Below are 23,766 nucleotides of genomic sequence, written 5' to 3' on the forward strand. Positions count from 1 at the left end.
TGTTCTTTGAAGTCTAGAAATGGACACACAAACAGTTACCTTACTCAAATTGATTTCTATGGCAACATGTCCAGGCAAGGATACACACAGACATGCACACGCTACTTTAATGGATCATAACTTTGCAATTACGTAAACACTGAGAGGTGATGCTGGAAAAGTATACTGCATTCCGACAGTGCACTAATGTAATGTTGTTACTGATACTTCAAGTGTAAAGTGTTACTTTACTTTGTTACCCAAAAAAGTGCTGTTGTTACTGTAACGTCTTACCTCCAACGCTGCCTCCAGCATTCGTTTAGAGCAAATTTGGTTCTTGAGAGCTACTATTCTGTTTCCTGCTGCAGCATACCTGATTCATGTCAAAGGGTCAACATGCTTGGGCAGCGCTTGACAAGAAGCTAATGAGGAGATCCATTAATTTTAAATCAGGTGTGCTGGAGTACGAGAACATCCAAATCCTGCGGGACTGCAGCAGTTGATGACACGAGCAAGACACTCCCTGGACACAAAGATGTAACTTGAGTTGGATTAAGAACCATTTCCAACTAATTTTCATCAATGACAATTAAATTGTATTTGGAAAATGGTTTGATGGGAAGAACAACAAACTGCTGAGACTGATTATTGTTTAGTTATTAGTTGGTTCTCTAGTGGTGCCCCATGATTTATATTTTACAATTTAATGAATATTAATAAATGTCCATTGATTTTAAAAATGACCACTTGCTAAGCCAGCTACTAACAACAAAATACCAATAAAAAGCTTGACAAGAGAGCAGGCAGGAGTTGTTTTAAACTCATTGGTAAAAACTAAGAGGGATCAGCAATCTCAGTTTCATACTCACCGCAACATACTGTATCTACATTTTTGCCAAAAGCCAGACCTCATATATATCTGGCTTCATTATACTCCTCTCCGAGTAGAACTGGGGCTGTTGCAAGAGATTATTTCAGTCCAAATGAGTCATGCTGATGATATTTAGCTGCAGGAAAGATCTGTCCTAATGGCCATGGTGATTCCAGTCTACGTTACTCTTCATGGTACTTTCCGTGGAAGGACATTATACAAGCAGTATGACTGAATTAACATGAAGATTGTATTTGACTGTGGGTGAGTGAGTGGGAAGGAAGTTACAGGTGTGAGCAATAAAAAGATTGCCACAGAAAGTAATAAAAGGAAATGTGGCACACTCTGAGTTGGACTGATAAAAGCTATTAACAGACAAAAAAAAAAGCTAATTATAATTTTTAAAAGATGCCTCCAACTCTACAGCATTAACGTGAAAGATTAAAACCTGGAGTATGATGAGGATCCTCAAAGCATGTCCTTTCAAATGGTCCTCAGAGACGCTCGGTTCTTTTAGTAACTGCAAAATCAAAGGCAATCCCTGACATTAGGTGTGATGGCTAGAAAAAAAAAACCCAAAAACATCATACTATTAGTAACAGATTATGTGAAAAGCCAAACAAATGGACTTCGGCAAGCAAAAACTAAAATAATTATGTCAAAAATTCAGTCCACAATTTGAATAACCCTTCTAATTCAAGCCACTGGGGATGACAGAATGAGATTGTCAGTGATGGTGGGGATGGTTGGGTAAGACTCGAGGTATAAAGAGATGCACAAATGCTAAGAAGGACATGCAATCATTGCTATAGAAAACATGGGTGGATCACTTCACAAGTAGCTTGTAGACATTAATTGGCTTTTAAAGCTTGCTGAAAGGAAAATAAGATTAAGCCTATATGCCTTCATTAAACATCATTAATATCCCGCCTTTTTTCATTGTAACGTAAAACATATTTTTACAGCTATGATTTGAAGTCTTGCATAAATTCCCCTTAATAATAGTTATTATCTCCCTTTCTGTGCCTGTGTAGAAACCTTGTATGTAAATGACCACCCCACGCATTCACAGCAGACATGTAGAAATCACACAGTTTCTGTCAGAGGGCAAAATTTTAAAGTCAAATATCAATCAATACAATGGATTAAAGACATGTTTGTAGATCAGAGAATCCTCAAAGGCACTGAAGCACGGGGAGGAGGAGAGAAGTATCCTTTCCTGGCAGCATTGCTTCATTTGAATCCCCTGTGACCATGAATGAGCCATATTTGCACATTTGTTACAGTTTGTCCAGCAGCTTTGTGTGTCTGTCTGTTATTACTCCTGGTCTAAAGAGGCTGCAGTCCAATCAATTGTTTCAGTATAATCTGGTGCAAATATTGAACTGCTTTGCAAAATTATCCCACTTTTTTTTTTTCCCTATCAAAATGGCATGAAGACTGAACCATAAGGTGTTAGAAATAGAATCATCAGATACATTCTTGTATCTGGTGATGATTAAAGTTCACATGTTTGTATCTAAGGAATGTTTAGATGATGTATGACTTTTATATCAGAGCATGTCAGTCACTATTCATGTCCTGCAAAAATTATAGCCTGTGCTCTTTTATTTCAATTACAACGCCAAATGAAGCATTAGAGATGTGTGAAAACGTTTGCGATGTTGTGAGAGCGACATTTCAGGAATGTTAAGATGCCAGTCTTCCACGTCATGTTCCCTCTGTAGGTTAGATGTGAATTTGGAGCAGCTTTTTTTTAATATATTGACATACTAATCAGGGTTTCTGTAAGTGGTGTATAAGTGACCTGCTAAGAAAATTGTATGATTAAAAGGCATCTGTGTTAACAATTTTTTTTTTTTTTTTTTTTTTTTTTTGTCTTGTCCAGCATTTAAGCAGGAAAAATGGATTTTCTTGATGCTGTGTTCTGCTGGGCAAATTTACTATGCCAAGGGAGGCATCATAGATATAATGCTCCCCTTGATATTCTGGATTTTTATTTTATTTTTCTGTTTATTTTGCATAATTGTTTGTAATACAAAATTTGTACTGCTGGACTGGACCAGAGAGGACAGATGAACGACAGAAAGAGAATCAAAAAGAAGAGAAAACAGAAAACAGCTCGTAGAGAGAAACAGAGAGAGAAAGACAAAAGAAAGGAAAAGGAAAAGGAAAAATTAACAATTAAACTAATTTGATGTATCTCATTTAGGAAAGTTGTTTTTTGTTATTTATTTTGGTCATTCCTTTTCACAGAAAGTAACAAGGCAACATAAATATTTCTTGTGTAACTTGATCACCTATGATCCAGGTTTCTGTCATCAACTGGTGTCTCACACCAAAATCGGTTTTAACTCTTAACCCTTTAAGTCTGACAGAAGTGCCGGTGCTCTCAGTTTCATGAAAAATTTTGAAGGCCTTTAAAATTGCAACCACATAGAATAAAGTAATATTCATTTTTATATGTAAGTCCAGAGGAAATACACTAACATGTCATGCATTCAATTAGTTTAAGAGCTCTGCTTCTTTCACTTACTGGTTCTTCAAAAATCAGTAAAAGATACTCAGTGAAAAAATATTACAGTCCAAATTGTGGATGCTTTATGGATCTTATCTGGTGGTTACAGCCCTTTCTACATTGGGAAATACATCCTCAGTTGTGAGCAGGATTTCTCATGTTGTTTTTTTGGACACGGAGACCTCTGAAAACAGAAATTCATGTCATTTTTTACCCGTAAACTCAGATGATCATAATATGGAATATGAGGGCTATATTGATATTTAGTAAAATAAGTGGTTAAAAAAAACTGCAGTACACCATGCAAATATGTCAAAGTACATTCTGACGGACTTATTCTATGGTGGGACTTAAATTACATGACTCACAACAGCATTTATAAAAATAGGTCTTGGTGTAACACAATGAACAGATATTACAAGGATCTTTGTTAATGGAAGTCCAGTCCATCGTGGACATATTCCTTTCACTGTTTGCATCTTAGCATTTCGATATTTTATTTATTGTTAGTGATCCTTCCTACAGTGCCTGACCTTTAGTTGAGCCAGCTTCTGCAACACAAATACTGTCACACAAATACTATAATACTTTGCTAGTACAAAGACATTTTCTACTGGAAAGTGTTAAGCATCTACCGTTGCTAAGACCCTCTGTCATAATTCTTGTTAAAGACGCATTCCGTAACTTTTCCACCTTAAAACTACGGGTCCCGAACTTGTTCAATGACACGTGCATTTCTACAGCCGCTGCTACCTAGCAGCGTCCCGAGGCTGAGAAACCGCCCTATACAACTTTTACATCTGGGGCGCAATGTGACGTTTTGCTTTGCAGTAAAACAAACGGTTGTTTTGAACACAGGGCTATGCAACGTTTAGGCCCTCCACTCAAAATGACTTTTTCTCTGAACAGGTAAACAGCGTGAGCAAAACATGCACTAATTTCTATAATTTTAATTGCACACAATTGACTTTCTGAACTAAAGGCCTTTTGGAAATTGATTCTTTTGCTCTCTTGCTTGTCAAAAAAGGCCCTTTGTTTCTTTGTATTCCTGGTTTTAAAAAGTAAAATATGTTAATAATTTATATTGCATGCAGGATATTGTTTTCTTTTTTTATTATTAATAAGTTGACACAATTTCTTATGGTTTTAATGAAACTTTAGATTTGTCACACACCCTCCTTAGACTCAATTCCTGTTGTTTGAGTGGGATGTTCATTTTAAAAGAGGTATCATTTCTTTCCTGAAGTGCAATAATTGTTGTAGCACCAGAGAGCTTATTCTACATGGCATTTAATTAGCACACACAGCATACTGAGTTGATGCTGTCACCCAAAAGACTCTTGACAAGCTGCAGAAGTTGAGATTGGTCATTCCTGCAATGATTTATTTTCAATGACATTTTCTGTAGATCACAAGTGAATTATTTCTTTCTGTCAAATTAATAATGCATTTTTCCACATAAGTTATATTTTCTTGAAATTAGAACATACTGTACATTATTACTGGATGTATTTATATATTATTTCATGATTTACTCAGTTTAATTGATACATATTGGAAATTATCAAAATCTTTACCAATAACTTGAGGCAAATGTATTTTGTTTGTTTCTTGCCACTGTCTTTCCTGATGTTAAACAAAGACAGTTTCTTTGTTATAGACCAGTTCCTCACAATAATGAACACATTATCTTATGGAAACTAGGGACTCCATTATCTCAAGGCTACACTGCTATTTTATTTACAGTTTATTAAATGATCTTTACCTTTTTCCAATTTATCCTTGCAGTGACACACACCATTAGTCTCCCATACAATGTGAAGTGCTTTCTTTGAGCTGATTAAAAACAGCGTTCATCATATCAATTTTGCCAACAGCAATGAGGTAACATTAAAATAATAATAATGATAATAATAATAATTAGTAAATTAATTAATTAATTAAAACCACACATTTAAATTTCATTCATTCATTCATTTTCTGAACCGCTTATTCCAATTCAGGGTTGTGGGGAAGCTGGAGCCTATCCCAGCTGGCTTTGGGTGACAGGCAGGGTACACCCTGGACAGCTCGCCAGTCCATTGCAGGGCCACACACAGAGAGATGAACAACCACACTCATGCTCACACTCACTCCTAGGGGCAATTTAGAGTGACAAATTAACCTATCATGCATGTCTTTGGATGGTGGGAGGAAGCCGGAGAACCCGGAGAGAACCCACGCAAACACGGGGAGAACATGCAAACTCCACACAGAAAGGCCATTGACTGAACCAGCCAAGGATTGAACCAGTGACCTTCTTGCTGTGAGGCCACAGTGCTAACCACTGCGCCACCGTGCAGCCCCACATTTAAATTTAATCTCCAAAATGTACATTTTTCCCTGTTTGCAACTGATTTTGGCTGGTCCAGATTGGTAAAGCACTCAGACAACGAAAACGTTTTAGGCATACTAACAAGTTTTCGCTAACTATGACAATTAAAATTTACATCAGGATTACATTTGTTACATGCAAACTTTACACCTACGCTGTTATTGACCCTTCAGTCTTACGCTTGAAGTTAAAAAAAAAAAAAAAACTTGAATATCACAATTTTACTTCATTATTATCCAAAATACAGATTGTCAGATACACAAAATCTTTCTCTTCTTCTTTTTTTTTTTTTTTTTTTTTTATTGAAGATACAAAAATATTAGAGGCAGTATTGCTGCCTTTTAATAGGTCATTTATTCATAAGGTTAAATGATGGGTAGAACTGCTAATGTGAATTTTCTGTTTACAGCAAAGCAAAAAAGCCACAATTCTTTTCCCACTTTGACCATCAGGGATAAAAGGATTGTTCTGAGTTTCAACCTTCCTTTCTAGTTTAAAATGGATGCAGCATTATGTCAGGTTAACGATAAGGAGGCTGAGCTTCCTTGTCTGCAGCTGCACGACAGCAATTCCCTCTGCACTGGAAGGTGACAATTAAAGCATACATTGTTCATTTTAAGATGGACACAAAAGACTAAAGATAAGTAGAGGTATGTGATGAGTTGAAAATGAGAACATTTTGAAAAGACATATTTCCATACATAGATGATGTGACCTTTAAGAAGGTGACAAAGGTCTTGAAGTTCTTGAGGTGATTGTTAGATACTAAAACATACTATATACTTTCACACATTAATTCAACATGTCTTCCTGAAAAAATAAAGTCATCTTTATTCATTCTTTCCATTTCTGCATCATCTATGTATTTGTAATGATAGTGTTGCTTCTCGGTGTGCTTGTAGGAGTCAGCTGTGTTGGGAAGAACGAGGAGCCGGCCAGCATGATCGAGTGCCTGCGTTGGGCTGGCCCCATGCCCTTTCAGATCAGAGAATGTCGGGTGGCATGCAAGGACGACTGCATGCTAACTCCATGGTCCAAGTTCTCTGAATGTGCTGGATGCGGCAGCTCACAATCTCGCAGGCGCTCACTCGCAGGTAAGCACGCCACTTTTCCTGTCACGCAGTGAAAGAAACACAAATATCATTCAAGGCAGCTGTTTTGTCTGTGTTAGTGGAACAATCGGATCGTCCTCCAAGGTCAGACGTTCTCACATTCTTGTTGCATGCTTTTATTGATATGGCTGGTGGTGACTTTGGAAATAAATTAAAGGGAAGAAGATGAAAGCTCTTGTCATGTCTGACTTCAGAGTGTGAGGTCACAGCTCCTTCCTAGAGGAAGTGCGTACCGCTACGGTCTGATGCTTATCAATCTCGCCAAGGCAGCAGACAGGATATATTTATTCCTCTTCGGGCAGCACTAACTGCAGCATTTTCTTCATGTGCTGCAAAGCTTTTGCTCTTTGACATAATGATGTCTAATATACTGTAGTGGCTCAGTCATTCAATCTCTGCTAAGTATAACTTTCTACTGTCCCTGTGGCGTTCTGTTGGGTCTAAATTAGGCCTCTCACTGCTTGTAATCCCTTATTTTGGTGCAGATGGCAAAAAATCTGAATTACATGCTGTGGTTGCAAACTAGACTGGATACTATTTGTCTTCATGATGATATTTTATATGATGCCGGAGGGGTTGTAGTAAACATACCCTGTCTCCATCTTAAACGCTCTTAGAAACCAACACATGGCATTAGAGTTAACTTTTTTTGCTACGTTTCTGTTGGAAGAATGTGTTCTTGTGTTCATTGGTTTTCTAACAGTCATGATAGGTCGGCGCTTCAACTCTTTCATGCCAACTTTACCGCCTACTTAAATTTTTCTGTCAGGGAGATTGATGGGAAATGAACCAACTGTGGGCTTTAAGCTTCACTATTTGGTTGAAGAAGTTGGCAGCATACCAAGGCCTATGCTTAGATAGTGCTACTATGTTATAAAACCCCATTGAGCCCTTGCACAGTATATTTTCAGTCTCTAAACTGAAAGTAATTTTAAGTTAGAAAAGGTTGTTTAACAAAATGCTTCTCAGCTGCAGTGCATGGCTCTTAAATTGAAGCATAGAATATCCACTCTTATCAGCAAAGGTCAGCATGTTTCAGTGGATTGGCAGACATTGAGGACATTTTCCAGCTTGAATGAAGCACAGTTTAAAGACAAACAACAGGTCTGCTTTGAGTTTTGTCTGTTGAATACAATTGTTATTTTCATAATTGAATATGGTCTTTGCAGAATGTCTTTTTGAAAGGAAAATGAATAAAAATGATAAATACCTGATTAAACCATTGAGGGAAATGATGAACTTACCACCCATACTAACAGTTTGCTAAATAACTACTCTGGACTGAAAGCATAAAGCATTAAATTGAGAGCATTGGCCTCTGCTTTCCATTTTGTCAGCTTGGAACGCTTCCATCTGCCTGATATTCTACACACACCTGCTTAGGGACTCATGCAACAGATTTGATGTCACACCTCTGACTTCAAGCTTCTTCTTCAATGACCGTTTTTAAATTAGTGATGGTATGTGGCAATCTCTTAGGGTGGCATTGACTCTGTTTTCAGCAGGTACTCCAAAGCTAGTATGTCCACAGTGGGGGTTGCTGCCTTTCTGGGAGAAATCTGCATGTTTGTTCAGTGCATGATACCTTCAGGAGCCTCAGTTCCATGAAGTCTAAGACATGTAGATTAGGCTAGCTGGTGATTCAAACTGCCTGTAGGTGTGAATGTTTTAGTGTATCTGATGTATATGTATCTTTCTGCCATTAAGCTGCCCAGAATACAAATCCTCTGTGCACCTCTACTACATCTAGCTGTGTGTGTTTGGATGCTGCACAGTGATCCAAAAATATCAGCTCACTTATTTCTTTCTGACTGGCTGGTTGCAGATGGGGCTCAGGTGTATTTAATGCTCGTGGGCAGCAACACTGGAGGGTGTTTTATTGCTTGTTGTTGAATACATGATGGGTTAGATTCATGTTATGCGTCTAATCGTTCACTGAGATTAATATGCGGAAATTTCACAGTAGTAAAAAAAAAGAAAAAAACAAACTGATATATATATATATATATATATATATATATATATATATATATATATATATATATATATATATATACACATCCATACATATATATACACACACATACATACATATATATACACACACATACATACATATATACACACACACACACACACACACACAGTGGAGTGTTGTACAGGGATTTAAATGTTAATTGTGTGAATTATCTCCTCCACAGATCAGAGAGCAGAGTTTGTGTGTGTGTGTCCGTAAGAGCTTAACTGCAGATGAATGGTTTAGCTTCACTATCCAGCATTGTTATTGTGCCCTTTACAGTTACTAAGGGTCCTCTTTGTCTGAAAATGCTTTGAAGTACCTCGTGTGTATGTTTTCAGACCAGTTGTATATAGAAATGCTACACTTTTTAATGGTCACTCCGGATTTATTTGTTTTCCATTTTATGGTTGTGTTTCATTTATTTATTCATTTCCTCTTACAGTTTCTCTGTTTTATGATTTTGTTTTTTAATGTTTTTTCCCTTCTTAGAACCATAAGGTTTTTGTCTTTGTTTTGGCATTCTATTGGTTTTTACATTCTATTTGATATGTTTTATATTTATGATAGTTGCCAACATTATTGCAGAAAAAGGTATCAGAGAAATGGACTCAAACATCCAGAAAACCAAAGAGAAAAAGATTATATCAACTAAACTCACAGTACCATGCTGGAGTTTAAGGGATTTCTTGGATTTATCGTAGCTTTCAGTCATTATATATCAATAATATTATATCACAGGAGATGCAGAAAACAAATTGTGAGATTTGTAAATCCATTATTCAGAATACAGTATGAGCTGTTTCAGCAGTGTTAATGCCAGTGGCGAGGTACTGTTGAAATATGAGGCATTTGAACAATTAGCTAAGATAAAATTGTTGTAAACATTTTGCTTTTTGCACCTAGTTAGCAGTGTTGAAGGAAAAGATCTACAATGCTGTGAAATACACATCAGTTCAGCAAATAAGGACTATCAAGGCAAAAAGAAGAAAAAAAAAATGCATGTATAATTTTAAAAGAAGTTGAAAATTGAGGACTTAAATGCTGGCTGTTTTGGCTTCCTGCAGCCCTATAGTTGCTATTGCCAGTAATGTGGTTGTCAAAGTGAAGTGATGTCGCACTGGTACTTTTCAATCAACCACCAGCAGTGGTTCAATTGAACAGATTGTTGGCGAATTGCAGTGTGACAGCAGTAAGTTCACACTCTGTGAGGAATGTTTGCAATAAGACCCACTTCAGAGACAGATGGGCGCTCAGGAGACTGAGCACTCATGAAACAAATAGGGGTGCAAAAGTATATCCAGATTAGCAAAACAGCAGAGTAACTTTTTAACCATGGTTGGTTGTATTTGTGTGTCTATCTGCCTTCCATCTGGCTCAGGTCTGAAAATTCCCTGTATCGCTTTCATTTTACAGCACAGGAGGTTTTTGTTTTGATTGTGACAATTACATTGTAATTAGTTTATACTTTGGAGACTTCAATTCATTAAAATGCTGACTGGCTCCGTTCTTTTGGGACAAACAGGACTCAGTTTAAAGAAGCAGCAAAAAAATAATCTCCAGTCCAAATCTGTATGAAGAAACAAACAATATGTTGCCATCTGTTCTTTTTAGATGCAGAGCAGGTATAATTTTGATTTTTTTTGTTTGTTTGTTTTTGTCTTTGTTTTTGTTTTTTTTTGTTGTTTATATAAATCAACAGATGGTAAAGAAAAAAAAAATCCGGTCTGTATGTTTAACTCTATATTGCTTTATGTATAATATTTGATACACACAGTTTCTGAAATCTTTTGCCGCATTTTATTGTAAAAATGTCTCTAAACTCTGATACTATAATATAATAATGGCTACAATAATTTTGAACTAATCACATGGTAATAAATTAAAAAAATAAGACTATAAGGCAGTTTTTTAGATAACTAATAGACTGCTGTGGCCACACATGCTGGCTGTTTCATACACACACACACACACACACACACACACACGGAGAAGACAATCTGTCTACAACCCGGCAAAGTGGAGAAACTGAGCTGCCTGACTTTACCCACGTGAAGTTAGTTTCCACAGGTGACATATTAGCACAAGTTAAAGGCACATTAAGTGTGTAATGAAGGGAATATCTGCTGAAGGATGATGGATGGTCATGGTCCAGTACATCCATTAATTGCTTGCCAATAGAGACTCACTCTTGTGTGGTTTGCTGGTGCAGATTTCCTAGTTAGTTGCTTTTGATTAATAATGTGAAGAACAATTTGTGGTTTCATATCGTTATATGTGTCTTGTGGGGCTGTGTAATAATCAAATCGTGTTGCTTACAAGATGGAGACCATGATGAAAAGAAATATGTAAAAGTGGAAATGATTCCAGTTAGAAAAAAAGACAAAGCGATGAGACCAGCACTGTTAGAGATGAAGAAAGCTACTGAGGGAGCAACATGCTATGAAGTGAAGATGAGAAAACAGATGTCAGTGAGAGGGATGAAGACGAGAAAGCTTCATAGTCAAAAAGGGGGCCGTAGAAGCTGGACCACACGGTTCTTTTTTATTCTTTGTATTAGTTCCAGCAGTGAAATTCAAAGTCACACCATGAAACAACAACGAGGGCACTGACCTCTTGCTCGTGACCTCTAACAAATCTGAGGTTGGAAAAATTTGACTCAGCAAATGAAAACTTTCTATTTATCCTCCTTGTTTTGGAGTAGACAGGAGCTTCGATCTTTCCTGTTAAGCTGACTGACTAATTGTTCCCATGAAACTTTTTGAGATAATTGCAAGAAATTTCAGTGAACTTAGAAAGTTTCATGGATTCAAGGGCACAATGAAAATGATATTACGTATATAGATTGTTGGAACCAAACTGAATGCAGGTTTCAAAGACAGGTTGTTGAAGTAAGTCCTGGGAGCTGATGACAGAAACTTCTACTGCTATTATATTCTTATATCAAATGAGAGCAGGCCAAGGATAGCTTTGTGAATAAGAATATGGAAATACACGGCATCAAACCCTTGCATACAGGAAGTATAGCTGTGTGAGAATTTTACTGTGTAATTGAACTCGCTTCATCCTGTAAAAAAATGTATCCAGCACAAAACCATTTCAGGCAAGGATGCAGATAACATCCCCATCATCCATCATGGGCATAAAGTTGAGGCAAAAAGTCTCAAAATCCTTCATATTTATATTACAATGCAGACTCAATATCACAGCCTTGAGAAGTGCTGAATGACAGCAGCTTCAGGGGCTTTGATTTTAGCATTTGAAGATGGCGTGACATTTGATTTGCGAGCAGTAAAGACACGTTTTAAATCACACACGCTATGTTTAAAAAATACAGAAAAAGGTTTTTCACAGTGTTAATTTTAACATGTACTTCTGTGAGATGTGGCAACAGCACAGTGGAGGTCATATTTTGTGCCTGCCTGTGTTAAAATTTATCGATTATGTTTTTTTTTTTTTAGCCATCCAAAATATCTTATTTTAAAAGTAGAGCTAAAAGAAGCTGCAAGGAGCTCTTTTACATGCTACATAATGTTATTCTCTAATGAAAGGCAAGCAATCAATCAATAAGGAAGATGTCAGATGAGTTGGACAGCTGGGTAGGATGTATCAGTTTCTTGTCCAGGTACTGGAAATTGCATTTCATGTCAGGAACGCATGGATCCTTATCCATAACCTCATCATGTCCGATCATTTTTACTGTCATTTGATGAAGGACTTGCAGAGGTTGACATGAGATTTAAAAGAAAATATTCACAGCTGTAATATTATTATTTCTAGTGTATCTAAAGTTGTGTTTAACTTCTGAGAAGCATTCTTGGTATCATTTTAGGAATAGATATCTCATTTACTCACATTGCAAACTTCCAAACATGTATCCCGGGGATGTAGATGAGTTTATTGATAAAGGAAGAAAGAAAGAAATTATTCTGATGTAGTTCTGTAACCAGGGGATGCCACAAGACAATACTCGATGAACTGATGCAAAGCAATAAGTGCCAGATTCATGGTCATTCTAAAAAGTGAATTGTAGAACTTTATCACCAAGTCACAGCTGCATGTCTGAGTAATGATCTAACAGTATGGATTTGTGCAGCTTTCCATTGTTTCTCTGTAGCATTAGAGCAGTAAACCCCTTGAGTTAAAGGCTACGCCCTTGTGATTATAGATAATAAAAGGAAACCGCATTGTAGTGATGTGATATAATGTAAACAGAAAGGGAACAAATGTACAATGGGAAAAAAATACCAAAGATATTTTGAAGAAGGAAATTTTTCCTACGCAGTCAGAAGACATTAAACAGCTGCGGCACTTTTCATTCTTTAGATCTTCATAGCAGCGCATCATATGTGATGTCAATGCTATGCATAATTATGCTGCATTTGTATACAAATAGCTTAGAAATATGCATCGATGTAGCGTTTCAGTTAAACATCACATAATTCTGCCTGTATTGTCCTTCCAAACTACACAGATATTGTGTTTATAGTCAAGTAATTTCTCATTACTGTCTGCTGTAAAACGATAATTAAGGTTTAACCTTTTATGAGCTGGTGTCATAATAAACATAAGTTTGCTGCATACCTTTTTTAAGGGCATGGAAATAAATGGAAAAATTACTGTTTAATATGCTGGAGGAAAGGTCTCAGACAAAATCAGACAAAAAGGAAAAGCGCTTCCTTTCAGCTCATCCTGATAGGTGTTCTTGTTCATTTAAAAGAATTCCTGTAATAATAATTCAGGTGATACGTAAGAACTAGTTGATTGGCCACTGAACTGGCAGATTACTTTCATTTTGGTGCCAACTGTTGTAATGTAGCAACACATTAACAGGTCTGTCATTTGGCTGCAACAGTCTGCAGTGGAATCATTCATATAGGGAAAGCAGTAAGCACATTTATGCTATAAAAAGTTTCAGCAACAAAAGTCCATTATTTCAGACGACTTAATGGTCTTTATCCAAGTGTGAATTCAGCTTTATTCACAGTACTATAAAGAAAAAAAAAAAAACTTGCTAATGTCACTCTGCTCCCTGGTAATGCTTTATGAAATGTTCCAAACTATGCATGTATGATACCACATTTACACTGTGCCTATACATCTTACAGTGCATATCATGTTCCATTGCACAGCTGCTGTTTGGACTCAAATGTGGGCGAGAGTAATGAAACGGCCAGTTTCTAAGCCAGTCTGCTTCCTCATGGACTCAGGAATGCAACGGCAATGGGCAGGGGTGATATAAGCTAAGCCCCAAATGCAGCTGCTAATCAGAAGAAGCTCAGATGGTACAAAGTATGAATATTTAGGAAAACAAAAAAAAAGAGATTTCTCTATTCACTTTGATTGCAACTCCATAACAGAGAGCATGAACCAAAGATGATTCATTTTATTCTTTAGACTGGAAGGAATTAGCATATTTCTTTTTCTACAGTTCATAATATCATTAAAGAAATAATCAAGGAATCTGGAAGATTTTCATTCCATATAGGCATGAGGGGAAAGGATCCTTTTTGCTAGACATCCGTGAGCTCCAATCCCACAGAGAGGACAGCATCAAAAACATCTTTCACTATTTGTTCATGCAACCTGGTGGGCAAGGAGAAACTACTGTCAGATGCAGCGGTATGCTTTAGAGTTAGTAAATGCCATTTAAAATTTGAGTCAACCTGCTGAGGGTTGGCATTGACTTCCCTGGTCTCAGTGGTATCTGGGATTGACCAACACACAATGGAAATATATAGTGAGAAACATAAAAATAAGTATTCCAGACACTGGATGTTGTGTGTGCCATACCAATATATGCACAATTATGTTGTGATGTCTCCTGTTTTGGGACTTATTTATACTTGTGTAGGGGTGATGGTAACATTATTCTTGAAAAAAGGCCATTTTGACCAGCTTTCAAGTCAAGACCACATCTTTTCAGTGTGTCAGATGTAGTTGTAATAGTGTAGTGGTGATATAGAGGTTAAAGACAATGTAGAGATTGCAAAGGTATGACAGAGGAAGAAAAGCATTGGGCTGACTTTAAGGACCCTGTAATGTTGCACACTTTTGGATGTTAGCAAGTATGGAATTAAGTAGTATCAGGAGCTTTGCATGCCTTGGTGTTTTCAAAGTCAGGGTGTAAAATGACACTGGCAAAGTGATTCATTGCCACAAGTTTTCCTGCAGACCTGAAATGAAAAAAAAAAGAATAAAGTTGATATGTTGCTTTGAAGATAAATATAGCTTGGTGTAAATATGAACATTGCTTTTTAGGATTCGATCTTGTACAAACCATTGCTTGCAATGGAAACTGTTGATAAGAGTTGGCAATGTAAGTGAATTGTTTGTCCATGGTTCCTTCAAGACACTGTGACTTAAGTTAACAACTTAGACTCTGTAAGTGGCTAACTGTTAAGCTAGTCTCTTCACCTGTTTGCCATAAGATAATAAGTAACATGGTCATAAATAAATCACATCGGAAGTTAGTTCATATTTTTCAATTAATATTCGATCAGAGCCTTGGCTTTGTCATTTCCAGTGGATGAAGTGTTCGTTGGTTCTCTGTCAACTGTTGTAAAACCGAACAATAAAACTATTTATGCATTCAGTGGCTCAGCCTCAATTCCAATGGGGGGGGCAAAGTTGGCCTGAAGCCCTATTCACACAGCCTGAATTATGCACCAAGTGTAACAGGTTTCCATTGTTGTGTCCATCCTCCACTTAGGTCGCAGCAAAAAGAAGGAGCGTTGCCTGAATGAGGAGTTGTACCCGCTGGAGGAAACGGAGACTTGTCCCTGTGATGAGTTTTTATCTCAGCCGTATGGGAACTGGTCCAGCTGCATCCTCCCAGATCCTTCAGTTCCTGGGTCATTGCAGGGTTGGATGAGCCACCGGGAGGTGAAAGAATGTGGCCAAGGTCTCCGCTACAGAGCAGTGGCCTGCGTTAACCAGCAAGGGCACCTGGTTAACCCGATGCTCTGCACAGACTCAGGTATGATTGATGGAAATATAATGCACAGATTATAGTTTTTAACTAAATTTATTGAAAAAAAAATCACCATTTTGCTTCATGATAGTAATTGAATTGGGTTTCCTGTAAGTCCATGTCATTAACTTGATCAAATAAATTAAATATAAATTAACATGAATTACTTCTGCAAGACTTGACAACATGTTGCATGTGTCCAGGTTACAATGACAATAATATTAAAAAAAAAACCATCTTTTATTTTATGTAGTTGCTCAAAATTAGTCCAAACATTTTCATAAGTAGGAATTGTTTAACAGCAAACTGTGGCATTAACGGCATCAAAAATGAGAAAAAAAAAATGTCTAGAGCACAGGAAGGCAAAGATTTAAACAAAACCCAGTGGAAACCCCTGGTGTAGGGTTGGAAAGAAACAGTCATTAGTCAGATAATTAGCTGCTGATGTCACAGTAAGTAAGTCCATGGTCTGCAGTAACAGGCCAGCAGCATGTCTGTCTGCCATTATTAGTGTGATGCTCACTGCAGCTCCTAACCGTCCGAATCAGACCTCCCCACTTCTTTCTGCCAATGTTCAATTTCAGGTTACATCATGGAGGTTTGCCACATCCCCTGCGCTCTGGACTGTAAACTCAGTGACTGGTCGGTTTGGTCAGCTTGCAGTGCATCCTGTGGCAGTGGGCTAAAGATCCGATCCAAGTGGCTCAGGGAGAAAGCTTTCAACGGGGGGCGGCCCTGCCCTAAGTTGGATTTGAAGAACCAGGTAAGGCTGGCCTCATTGTTCTCATACATCATAGTTAGCACCCTTATTAATAAGATCATCTGCTTTGAAAGATGCATTAAATAGTATGATGGATTTTGCCTTAAATTAACATTAGAATTAAATTTTTAAGATTTTTAATATCACATTGAACAAAGATAACGAACATGTATGCTGCTTGCTTTCCCTGAATTTCCCAGTTTATAGAGACTTATATAACAGAACCTACACAGGACAGTCAGTATTTTACTAATATGGGCCGCCACATTAGAGGGAAACTCATGAAGCTAAAAAAAAATCTGCATCATACAGACATAATGTGACTGGACACTTTACTATTGCACACTTAGATGTTTGCGTTCCTTTTTTTTTTTTTTTACCAAATCACTTTTAGACTTTTTGTACTGTTTTCTGCCAGCCTGCATGTTGTCGGCTTTAAATGCCGGCACCGTGTTGTTGTTGCATTCCGCTCACATTTCAATGACAAGGTTTATTACACGTGACAGTGGGACTCCAGGGTGACCTGTTCATTTCCTTGTGTCTTCAGTCAGACGAAATCATTGGCCTTGCCAGACATACCCTTCTCCTCAGACGAGAAAGGGGAAAAGAAGATGGTAAGAGGAGGAAGTGGACAGATGGGAGCTTTTGATATTCCATACTCAGGTTTTCTTTGCAGCTCTGAATATTTTGTGACAGCACATCTCTCGTGGGGGTTACGGTTTAAAGAGGAGGGAAGTGTTTTATGAATGCTGCCTGTATGCTTGAATGGGCTTGAAAGGACACTTTCGTTTGTAGAGGTCAGTGTGGAGATCAGGCACAGCTGTGGGAAAAACATTCAAATGTGCTCAAGTGGAGATTTGTGTACAGATGGTTAAGTGCCCACTAACAAGGTGTATATGGCCCCTGTTGTAATGCCCTGTAATAACTCTTCCCCACTGAAATTGCAGCTCATTGTAGGGCCTCATCCTCATGGATTTATCCTGAGGGTGGAGTGCGGCTTATTGTTAACATTATAAAACCGTCCATTTAAAGTCAAGTACATCTGCCTGAGGTGTGTATGGAAGGATACTATAACCTTTATGCTAAATCACTAAGCACCGATCTGGCCTTTTATGTTAAACTGGGAAACCCCTGAAGTCTCTCCACATGGTTCCAAGAAAAATACGTTCTTCTTAAACCGGTGCATTTCTTTTCCCAGGTTTCATATTTGACCCCCACAGTTTGTCATTTAGTCTCTCCCAAATTCAGTCTGACTACGAATACCCTCGTCTGTAATAATTGCGCTTCTCATTTACACACACTCGCTTCCTTTTGCTGACTACTGAATGTGAACCAAGCCAAAATTCAGCTTTGCTTCCCCCAGCAGATGTTTCCCCTTGAGCCCCAGCGAGTGATTGGCTTGACGGAGATAAAATATACAGTACAACGCAAGTCATTCTCTTGTCACATGGCTGAATGAGCCTGACAGGTGGGGAGAGGGATAGCGTTAGAGAGACAGTGCCACTATGAAAATAATGAGCAAAAAGGGCCGTGAAGTCAGACTGTGTAGGAGTAGGGCTGTAAAGCAAAATCTAAGTATGTTAATGAGTGTGTGTGTTTTTTTTAATGCAATGATAAAATCAGACAATGCACAATTTGATCACATGAATAATTCATAAATCACTTTCAGTGAAAACACCCCCTCAGGTTCTTATGTGCAAGTGGGGAAAACATGATTGAAGAACTGACTTGCAATGGAAGGTTACTGAATACGATATTAACTTACTTTTACTCTTTGCTGAACTGATTTTGAGTTATAGGATTTGCACAATCCTAGCTTAGCAATGAGGGATTGACAAATAAAAGCCATGAAATACTTGGTGTATCTGAGATTTGCAAAGAGTGCTGTGCGGCATTGTTGCCATGATTGCACACCGTGGCAGCTGCAGGCCATCTTGTGACCCGGCAACAATATATAAGTGCTCAGGTGAGTTGTGGAAAAATAAATGTAACATTTTTTTCCACTCAGGTTTTGTTAAGACAGACAACCACTGACTGTTATTCTTAGTGGTGTCCTTTTTTAAGTCATTTAACAATTATTTAGCACTGGTGTTTGCCTTGATTTGATGGGATTAAGGGAACATAAAAAAAGAAGTGAATGCTACTAGTTATATGTGGGAGAAAAAAAAGTTACACATAAAAATTGGGATTTTTTACAATTTATCAATTTATTTGTATTCAAACATTGATTTTTAAATGTTTATATCTTTAGACAGTGATGGAGAAAAGTGGTACAAGAGGGCAAAATGTTTATCTTTGACTGTCTAGTGACATGATGTTAGATCCGTTTTGGAAAACACTTAAGCAGAAGATGGAGAATGACAGACAACCTGCAAAAATGCGCAGAGATAAATCCTCCAACATCACAATTTAAGTCAGAAGAAAGGACATAATATGGATTATTTTGCATTGAAGGGAAATACAGAGTTAGACATGTCGAAAGCTAAACTTTGTCATGCACATGTTGCGTACGGCCACATCACAACTACCGTTACTGCCCACCTAGCAAGACACCATCCTGAGGTAAATGCAGAGCTGGTAGCCAAACGTACCGAAGCAACAAGCCAACAGACACTCAAACCAGCACTTTTATATGCAGTCCGACCTTTTAAAACATAGAGTATAAGTTCAAACAGCTGCTTCAGATGTATTGCTGCTGAAAAAATCCTAAAACCTGACACAGAGTTTACTTTTTTTTTCATTTTGGAAATCTGGCTCATGATATAGTCAGTAAACTTGGTCATTATGCAACTTTTTCAAATGGTCGGCTGTTTAAAAAGCAAAGTAAAAATTGACAATACTTAGGAACCGCAATTTAAGTTGAATCGGCACCCAAAAATATTGTGAAAAATCAAATTGTAAGAAAAGCATATCGTCCCAGCCATTCTGGTTAAATTGGTTTAGTTCGGTGAGAAGTGCATGGCTCTAGATGAGCCATACTTTCATGTGAGGATAAGGAGATGAAAGACATATGTTTGTGCATGACCTAAAATATCACCTACCTCAGACTTAGGAGTTTTTTCCATCAGGTGGTGACACAGTGTTGTGCAGTTTGACTCGGCGTGACTCTTTCATGTGTGTGATTGTGATTGGGATCAGTTGGTTTTTGTTTTTTTGTTTTTTTTGTGAAACGGCAGTGTCAGAGGCAACTTCACTCTGTGTGTTAGTTGATAATATTACAATTTTGCTGGCAATTTTTATCCAAAACAACTAAAAAATGGAAAACTTGGAGCAGTATAGGGTGATTGACAGCATGGCTCTGGTTCTGCCATCTGGCACCCTGATGCTGTCTGATGACCCAATCCACTTTCACAACAGTTTGACCACAACTTTATTATATGGAAGCAAAATATTATCAGCTTGGAGATTTTGTAAACTGATGGATAAGTTGTCAGCTTCTTTTCTGACACAAAATATATGGTTAAAAGATAATATGATCAGACAACTGAGTGAATTTCATGAGATGTAACTTCAGCTTATTTAAAACTAAGAACATTTAAGTCAGTTGCTAGGCAACATAACAACATAGCAACATTCACATTTTATTCCTAACTAATGGTTCAAGTGTTGATCAATCCAAGGCTGCATTTATATGAGGATAGTCCGCTATCCAGACGGAGAAAATGTTCGCTGCACTTCTGAAACTAATCAGACTTTGAAAAAAAATGTTTCACTCTCTGCCTCTGGCAAGAAAACATGAAGCTGCGTCAGATCCTAAAAGTCTTGGTTGATCAAACTTCTGTCAGAACTTTGACCAAATTCTTCCTTGTCATCCTCTCCAAAGCCCTCTATTTTTCCACAAGCGTGTATGTATTAATTGTGTTTACCTGCTTTGTGAAAAAGAAGTATGAGCTGAGTCAACGATGTGCTGTTTGTAGTCCACTTCCTGTATTTGGTCCACTTGAAATGGACAAATACATTCATTTGTAGGCAGACTGACTCCACTTCTTTGACATGAATCAAATTTATGTCTCCTAACGTAGCAAATCTGAACTTCATCCATTCATCTTTATCTGTAGAAGAACCAGCAATGGAGGCCCTATTTGGTCATCTCCTTCTGGGAAAAATGGATGTGTAATACCATGTCCAAGTCTTTTTACTGTTCCTGTCTGTCCTGACTTTCTGAAAATGATTTATTATTTGGTCTGGCATTCATTTATTTCTGTTCTGTTTCGTTATGTTTTTTTTCCAGACTCAGTTGAAGCAGTGTGTGAACACTGACAGGCAGCATTGATCTGCTTTCTGCCTTTTTTGTCTTTTTTTTTTTAACTTCATGGTAACTTTGGTAATCCAGTGCTCTGGCCTTCAGATGAATGCAGACTTTATCCAGTGATGATGTTGCGGTGTGCAGTTGAGAACCACTATTTGTAGGTGCCAAAGATCAACCTGCAAATCCTGTAGTTCATAAGTAGCCTTTTAGATTTATTAGTTTTGCACACAATGTGTGATTCATGCACACAACTGGACATCTATCATTTTTGTTTCAAATTGTCAGCTTTCAAATCCCTTCAAAGAGCAAACCCTTGTGTTGGTTTATATGTGTGTGTGTTGTGTTTTAGTCTTTTTATGCCCATAAATGATTATTCTTCCAGACCAGTGATAGTAAATAAAAGTATCAGTACTTTTAATGGAGTACTAGCTGCAATGGAAAACAAATAGTCATTTTGTGCAGTATCCTGTTAAGCAAATTGGTCACTCACACCCAGCATCAACTCTCCTCTTTAGGCAGTTTTGCAAGAATTCACACTTTGTCTTGTAATAAAAGCATAAAAGTCTGGCAGTTTAACAACTCAAAGACGACATTGACCTCTAGAGCTTCCAGAAATCATGGATTAGTCAAGATCCACATCTGTGTTGCAACACAATTGGAGTTCAACCTGGTAATTTTAATTGGACAACTATTCTTGTTATAGTATAGCTCATGGATCACCAATCCTGGTCCTCAAGTGCCAGTGATCTGCAGGTTTTCCAAGTGACCTTGCTGCAAAACTCCCATCTTAGACAAAGCTCTGTATTTGTCTGCAAAATGCACATTGATTTGAATCAGGTGTGTTGAAGCTGTGAACCTATGAAAAACTGCAGGACATCGGCCCTCGAGGACCAAGGTTGGTGATCCCTGGTATAGATGCACTGAAAGGTAATTGAGATACAGACAAAAGTATGCACAAGTCAGCAGGGTTATGAGAAAAAAATGTCCACCATTCTGCTGTTTTTGCTTTCCATTTTACATTTAGCATATTAAGACCAAATTCTTCTTTATAACTATGATTTTGGAAAAGGCAAAGTCTTTTGAGATGTGCATGTAAATACAAGTGAATCCACTCCTCAGATGTTGTCTTTAAATGACTGGATTGATGATTTTGCCAGATGATACAGCAATTATAAAATCAGGATTTTGTCAGAGCGAAGTATCAACCTGGATATATTTTAAGCAGTTGCAGGTTGACACAATCTTAATGAGCTACTTTTCTATCACATTTTGAAGTCTAGATACGTGTCTGACTAAAGGAACATGAATATGAAATGAGAGCAGCTTTACTGAAAATATGCTGTTATTACTATAGACATAGAAAGATGCCTAAAGAGGAAAACGATGCACCAAGGGGCTTTGGGTCTATATGAACACTGAAACGCAACAATAATTTAATTAAAGCTTTGATCTTGTACATTTTCCATAGGGCCACCATTTTTACATTCTACAATGCCAGTTTTGGTTGAGCCAACACTTCAAGAGTTTTTATTTCTCCTGTCATGTAACATGCACTTTGACACATGCAACCTAAACATGTCATATATTATTTTTGAATCCTGGACTGGTGCACCTTCATTGACTGCTGTGTCATGTGTGAAAGTGCAGAAGTTTAACAAAGGTTGATGTTTTTGCAGCTGGAAGGGAAGGCAGTCTTATTTGCTTACACACACATCTTGTTGTATTTGCAGCATTGCCTGTTGTAACAGCATGTTGTTGCGTCACTTGATTCCATAACTTCTTCTATTTGACATAGGTCGATGAGTAGCATCAGTGGATAGTTTCTAAAATACATAGGCAAAGAAACATCTGAATGTCCCCACTGCCTTTTATTAGTTTGAAACATCTCAACAGACTGTCAAAACAAAGAAGTCTTTCTAAAGTGAGTTGAAACATATTCAAGCCCCAAGACAAGAATTCTAGTTTCCTTCTGGACCTGTCTTACCATGACCTGGAAAGCTGAACTTGTGTGTCATAAAAGCCTATCAAAGTGCAGCATGACGAGCAGTAGTTGTTGTTTTAATTACAAGAGGAAACTCAGATTTATAGTGAATTCCACAGATTAAATTGGTCTAACTAACTTCAGGTTGCTTTTACTTTTTCTGTAACTTCTGTATGTTGTTATCACTTCCAGACTTTCATCACGTTGACACATAATACTATATTTAATGGTGCAGCATATCTCAAGACCCATCAGCTTCCTGTTTACATTATAAGCTTGTTTAATTGGCTGTCCTCAGTTTTTCAACATATTCAGAAATAGTGATTATTTTTGTTGTTTGTGGTTTATCAGCCCACTACAAGTCGCCTTCGTCCCCCTCTCTACCATATGCACTCATTATAAAATGGGAAATTACAAAACATCTGTTTATATGAATTTGACTTACATGTATTATTATTGGTGCAGCAAGCTGTTGCGGTGGCTAGTTTTTTGTTTTTTTTTTGTCTCACGGCAAGGCAACTGCTGATTCGAAGCTTGTCTTTCCATGTGGAGCTTCCTTCTTCCATCTGCAGGGATTTTTTTTCTCCAGTTTCCTCCTACAGTCTGAAGCAGCGCATTCAGTGTTGGTTCTAAATTGGCTGCAGGTTTGACTGTGTCCATGGTTATCCCTGTAATGGACTGGTATCCGCCTCAGCTCATTTTATTGGTAAAATGGTCCTGGGTCTGTGCACTGACTTTACAGAATCCCTGTTAGCAGCTTAAACACAAAGATGCCCCGAGAGATTTCCATGAAGGCTCGCAGATGTCAAAACTGAGCTCCCAGAGAAACACACAAATTTGAATCATAATTACAGGAGACATTTGAATTTCATCATAGCTCCCAAATGTTTGCTGTCAAATACTGGGATATCAAAAGATTAATGCACATTCTG

General features: G+C 37.7%; 1 protein-coding gene across 1 annotated transcript in view; it reads left to right on the forward strand.

The window, feature by feature from the left end:
* thsd7ba (thrombospondin, type I, domain containing 7Ba) overlaps window positions 1-23,766 on the forward strand; it is a gene marked incomplete at both ends in the record, with an annotated part of 175,096 nt that overhangs the window by 107,971 nt on the left and 43,359 nt on the right. Inside the window, 3 exons of the mRNA XM_079254456.1 lie at window positions 6,652-6,836; window positions 15,584-15,850; window positions 16,429-16,607. Of these exons, the coding sequence (XP_079110582.1) occupies window positions 6,652-6,836; window positions 15,584-15,850; window positions 16,429-16,607 (631 nt within the window). The remainder of the gene's footprint in view (window positions 1-6,651; window positions 6,837-15,583; window positions 15,851-16,428; window positions 16,608-23,766) is intronic.

This window comes from Telmatherina bonti, assembly GCF_933228915.1.
Source record: "Telmatherina bonti genome assembly, chromosome: 15".
NCBI lineage: Eukaryota > Metazoa > Chordata > Actinopteri > Atheriniformes > Telmatherinidae > Telmatherina > Telmatherina bonti.